This window comes from Palaemon carinicauda, chromosome 15 (assembly GCF_036898095.1).
Source record: "Palaemon carinicauda isolate YSFRI2023 chromosome 15, ASM3689809v2, whole genome shotgun sequence".
In the NCBI taxonomy this organism is placed as follows: domain Eukaryota; kingdom Metazoa; phylum Arthropoda; class Malacostraca; order Decapoda; family Palaemonidae; genus Palaemon; species Palaemon carinicauda.
This window is the reverse complement of record NC_090739.1, coordinates 10,499,037-10,504,036: the sequence shown is the minus strand read 5'-3', so window position 1 is coordinate 10,504,036 and position 5,000 is coordinate 10,499,037. Positions and strand designations below refer to the sequence as shown.

General features: G+C 29.0%; 1 protein-coding gene across 1 annotated transcript in view; it reads left to right on the top strand.

Moving 5' to 3' along the window:
- LOC137654233 (carbohydrate sulfotransferase 5-like) overlaps positions 1-5,000 on the top strand; it is a 27,016-nt gene that overhangs the window by 1,348 nt on the left and 20,668 nt on the right. The window contains exons 2-3 of the mRNA XM_068387868.1: positions 39-114; positions 3,314-3,513. Coding sequence (XP_068243969.1) covers positions 39-114; positions 3,314-3,513 — 276 coding nt within the window. The remainder of the gene's footprint in view (positions 1-38; positions 115-3,313; positions 3,514-5,000) is intronic.

Genomic DNA, 5,000 nt, shown 5'->3' with positions numbered 1-5,000 from the left:
GTCATATCTATTAATTCATCTTGCTCTTCTAATTTCAGAAGATCACTCACAGACACATTTATCTTCTTGCTGCATTATGGATGATATTCCTGTATGGACATACCCTACGTGAAGGTAAGATTTACTTTACGTGCAATATAATTGTCCAATTTTTATTTACAGAAAAATAAAAATAATTATATACATATAAAACCTATTGTTATTTTTTTTTTTTGTGAGTGATTCAGTTCAGTTAGATAATGTACAATAGGTTAAACCTACAGTTATACAAATTTTTGGAATGTATAATTTATATTTGAGCTAATATTACAGATATCGTAATAAGCAATTCTTTTTTATAATATATAAAACCTTTATGATAGTTGTGAAATTTGTAGATTTTATTTAATGATTTCCTTTTTAGAAGTCGAATATAGTGTATAGCATATGTGTAAAGCAATCATGCGTGGGAGCTATCCAAAATCGTGTCTTTGAAGACGATCAATCGATGAACTGAGTAATTTAGATCTTTTAGGGTGGATACCTTCCTCCCCTCCGTCACCTTCTTTTTCATTTCACCTATTTTCCCTGTTGGAGCCGTGGACTTATAGCATCATGCTTTTCCAACTAGGGTTGTAGCTTAGTAAGAAGTAATAATAATAATAATAATAATAATAATAATAATAATAATAATAATAATAATAACAATAACAATAATAATAATAATAATAATAATAATAACAACGAGGCTGGGGCGCCTCTTAGAGAAAAATAGTAATAATAACAACAACAATAATAATAATAATAATAATGATAATAATAATAATAATAAGAAGAGGCTGGGGCGCCTCTTAGAATAAAAAAAAGAAGTCTGAATTACCAATAAATAAAAGTGGCTAATTATCCTTATCCCACATCATAAACTACCTACAAATAAAAATCGCAGATTATCCCATTTCCTAAATCATCTACAAAACCTGAAAAAAAAACTAAACCAACACCTACGGCTGCAAGTGTGCAAGAGCCCGTGCCTGGCCGTAAGGAGCAAGCAATCTGCAACAACAACAACAACAACAACAACAACAACAACAACAACAACAACACCAAGATTATAAAGGAAACGCAGATTTGTAAATTCATGTGAGGAGTCCTTGACTTTAGATCTGCCTTAGTCTGTTGATAGGTATCATCTAAGTAAATGGTATATATCTACTATATGTATACAGGAGATTTTTAATAAGATGGTAGAGTGTAGGGTAGAGAGAGCACAATTCGTTATAATCCTATCCTTCTCTTATTATTATTATTATCATTATTATTATTATTATTATTATTATTATTATTATTATTATTATTATTATTATTATTATTATTATTATTATTATTATTATTATTTATTATTAATAATAATTATTATTATTATTATTATTATTATCATTGCTATTATTATTATTATTATTATTATTATTATTATTATTTGCTAAGCTACATCCCTAGTTGGAAAAGCAAGATGTTATAAGCACAAAGGCCCCAACTGGGAAGAAAAGCCAAGTGAGGAAAGGAAATAAGGAAATAAATAAACTAAAGAAAAAGTTATTAACAATTAAAATAAAATATTTTATACCGAGTAATTCAAACAAACGTAAGTATTTTGAAATTTAAGATACTTGCTCTACTAAAGAAAATCAGATTCAATATTCTACTTTAGTCGAGAGTTACAAAAAATCGCGATTTTAATCTTATTTGCTGTTGAGCTCGTATAAACAATTATACCTAAATGGCCAGAAAAGGTTAAGAAAACTGTAAATATGGTGCATAAATTTCCCAATTAACTAAAAAAAAAAAAAAAACATATCATTAATAAATTATGTGTAGGATATTGTTTTTTACTTCGTGTATATCATTATTATTATTATTATTATTATTATTATTATTATTATTATTATTATTATTATTATTATTATTATTATTAGCTAAGCCACAACCCTAGTTTGAAAAGCAGGATGCTATAAACCCATGGGCTCCAACAGGGAAAATAACAGTGAGTAAAGGAAATATTATTGTTATAATATCAATTGTCAATAAAATAACTTTAGGAGAGCTGTATTTATTTTCTGGCCTATCAAAACATAACATGAAAGTGATAGTAAATTCGAAAAACACAATCCTTGTCTTATGTACTTTACAGTTTATTTATAGATATATGAATTGATAGACAGCATAGAGACAGTTAGATAGACATGTGAAGTGATTAATGATCGAGAAAAAATCTGCAATGTTCCAAAGACCGTGATGATCAGAATAAATTAATAGAGGCACACCTATCTATTGTAATAAATTGACATTAATGGCATACGTCAGAAATTCTCCCTTTCTTTTCTCTTACCCTTTCTTGTAGCTTCATTAATCCACAGCAGTCCAAAGACCACCAAGTACACAGTTCTCTGCTTAAGTCTGCAGACGTGCAGTGCTCTTGTGTTTTCTTGGCTAAGAGTTTAACCTACGAGTTGTTTCCTTTCCTCATTGGGCTATTTTTCCCTGTTGGAGGCCTTAGGCTTATAGCATCCTGTTTTTCCAACTATGTTTGTAGCTTAGCTAATAATAATAATAATAATAATAATAATAATAATAGGTTGATTAAACGTAGTTAGACACAAGATTTTTGGTACACCTAACTCCGAATAAGTACACGCTGTCACACGCTCACTTGAGGCGAGTAAACAAACAGATAACACAGGGAGAGATGGCAAAGGGAGCTACCTTAATGTTGCCTCACTTTTGTGTGAGTTGTACGACTTCCTTGCATTGCTTCGCTTCCTTTATTCTTTATTTTTTTTTCTTTATTTCCTTTCCTCACTGAGCTGCTTTTCCTGTTGGAACCCCTTGGCCTATAGTATCCTGCCTTTATATAGTATCCTGCCTTTTCAACTAGGGTTGTAGCTTAGTAATAATAATAATAATAATAATAATAATAATAATAATAATAATAATAATAATAATATTCTCCCACTTCTGTTTTGCCCTTTTTTCCAGCGGTTTTATATTAATAGTAAAAATAAAAAAAATAAAAATAAAAAAAAAGAGTACCAAATAATTACCATACATTTTTCCATTGTATATCATTGTGGGCGGGGCTAAACACAGGAACTCGGCGCGCAGTACTGGTGTGGCTGCGTGTACTTCCTCAGAGTGAGTTGTACCACGAATCCATGTGTCCAATTGTAGCTATAACACCGTGTACTGAGAGAGAGAGAGATTTCAAAATATCTAGTGGAATCAATACCATCCACTAATATAATATGAAGAATCCTCACTGCCTACATGTTTCCACCAGGGGAATTGGAGAAAGAAGGAGGAGGAGGGCAGATAGGAGATCCTATGGGAGAAGGATACATACAGATCTTCCCACCCCACAGGAAAGTCTCGCCGGCGGAGGCATACAATGCTCTCAAGGATGTCAGGTATCAGGTTCTTAGGGATTACCTGGGGAAGGACCTCCCACCCTGGCTTGACCCTGAGGTAAATGGTTCTCAGGTAAGGAGCTGATGGGATTTATCCATTTTGCAGTTGTTGGATTTAATTCGGAAATGATACGATTACGGGTATTGGGTCATAAGGCTCGGCCCTGGCAATGAGATAACTCCTTGGGCCCTGGGGCTGTGGAGGCTAATCAGTATCAAGGTGCAACAGGTGAAAATAATCCATAGGCAACTATAGCTTAAAGAGAAAAAAAATGTGTAGAACCATACATGTAATTCATTGTAAAAAGTAAATAATATTAGTTTGAAGAGGTCCTTAAAAAAAAAAAAAAAAAAAAAAAAAAAAAAGTAATGATGGGTAGAATCATACTTGTCATTCATTGCAAAATAAATAAATAATAGTTTGAAGAGGGGAAATAGAAAAATGGGGCTTTTGGTAAACTGAGAAAAAGAAAAATGCTTGGAAAAACCGTTATTCACTGCAAAATAAAAGAACAATTTGAAAAGATGAAATAAAAAGATGGAGATTTTGGTACAAAAAAAAAAAAAAATAAATAAATAAATATAGAAAAAGAAAAGTGTTGGGTAAATCCATACCTGTAATTTATTGCAATAAAAAGATTGGACGAAATATTTATAGAATTTACTAAAACTTCTGGAGAAAATGCAATATTACGGTTCGCGATGAATATGCATAATCTGAGATGTAGATTATATATATATATATATATATATATATATATATATATATATATATATATATATATATATATATATATATAGATTATATATATATATATATATATATATATATATATATATATATATATATATATATATATATTTAATTTCAACCAATTAATTGATAAACATAAATTTCTTTAGCCAATGTAATTCATACTCTTCAATATTTTCATTGTTTTCTATTGCAACGACAACCCGGGTTAGGAAACATATTGGAAGGAAGATATCAAATTATAAATTTGCCTTTTTATTTTCCTTTCAGCCATTATTTGATAAACATATAATTTGGTTTTCCTTCTCGTTCAAACCCATTAATTGATTAACATATAATTTTTGTATTCTATCTAATTTTGATTTATTAATATAAAAAGTTATCAAATTATTAATTTGCCTCCTTAGTTTAATTGCAACCCATTAACTGAGAAATATATAATTTCTTTAGCCAATGTAATTCATACTTTTCAATATTTTCATAATTTGTTTTCTATATTTTCTATTGCAACGTCACCCAAGGTTAAGAAACATATTGGAAGGAAGATATAAAATTATAAATTTGCCTCATTATTTTAATTTCAACCCATTAATTGATGAACATATTATTTCTTTAACCTATCTAATTCATACTTTTTAACATTTATATATATATATATATATATATATATATATATATATATATATATATATATATATATATATATATATATATATACATACATATATATATTTTCTATTGAAACGACAGGCAAGGTTAGGACACATATTGGATGGAAAATATCAAATTATAAATTTGCCTTCTTA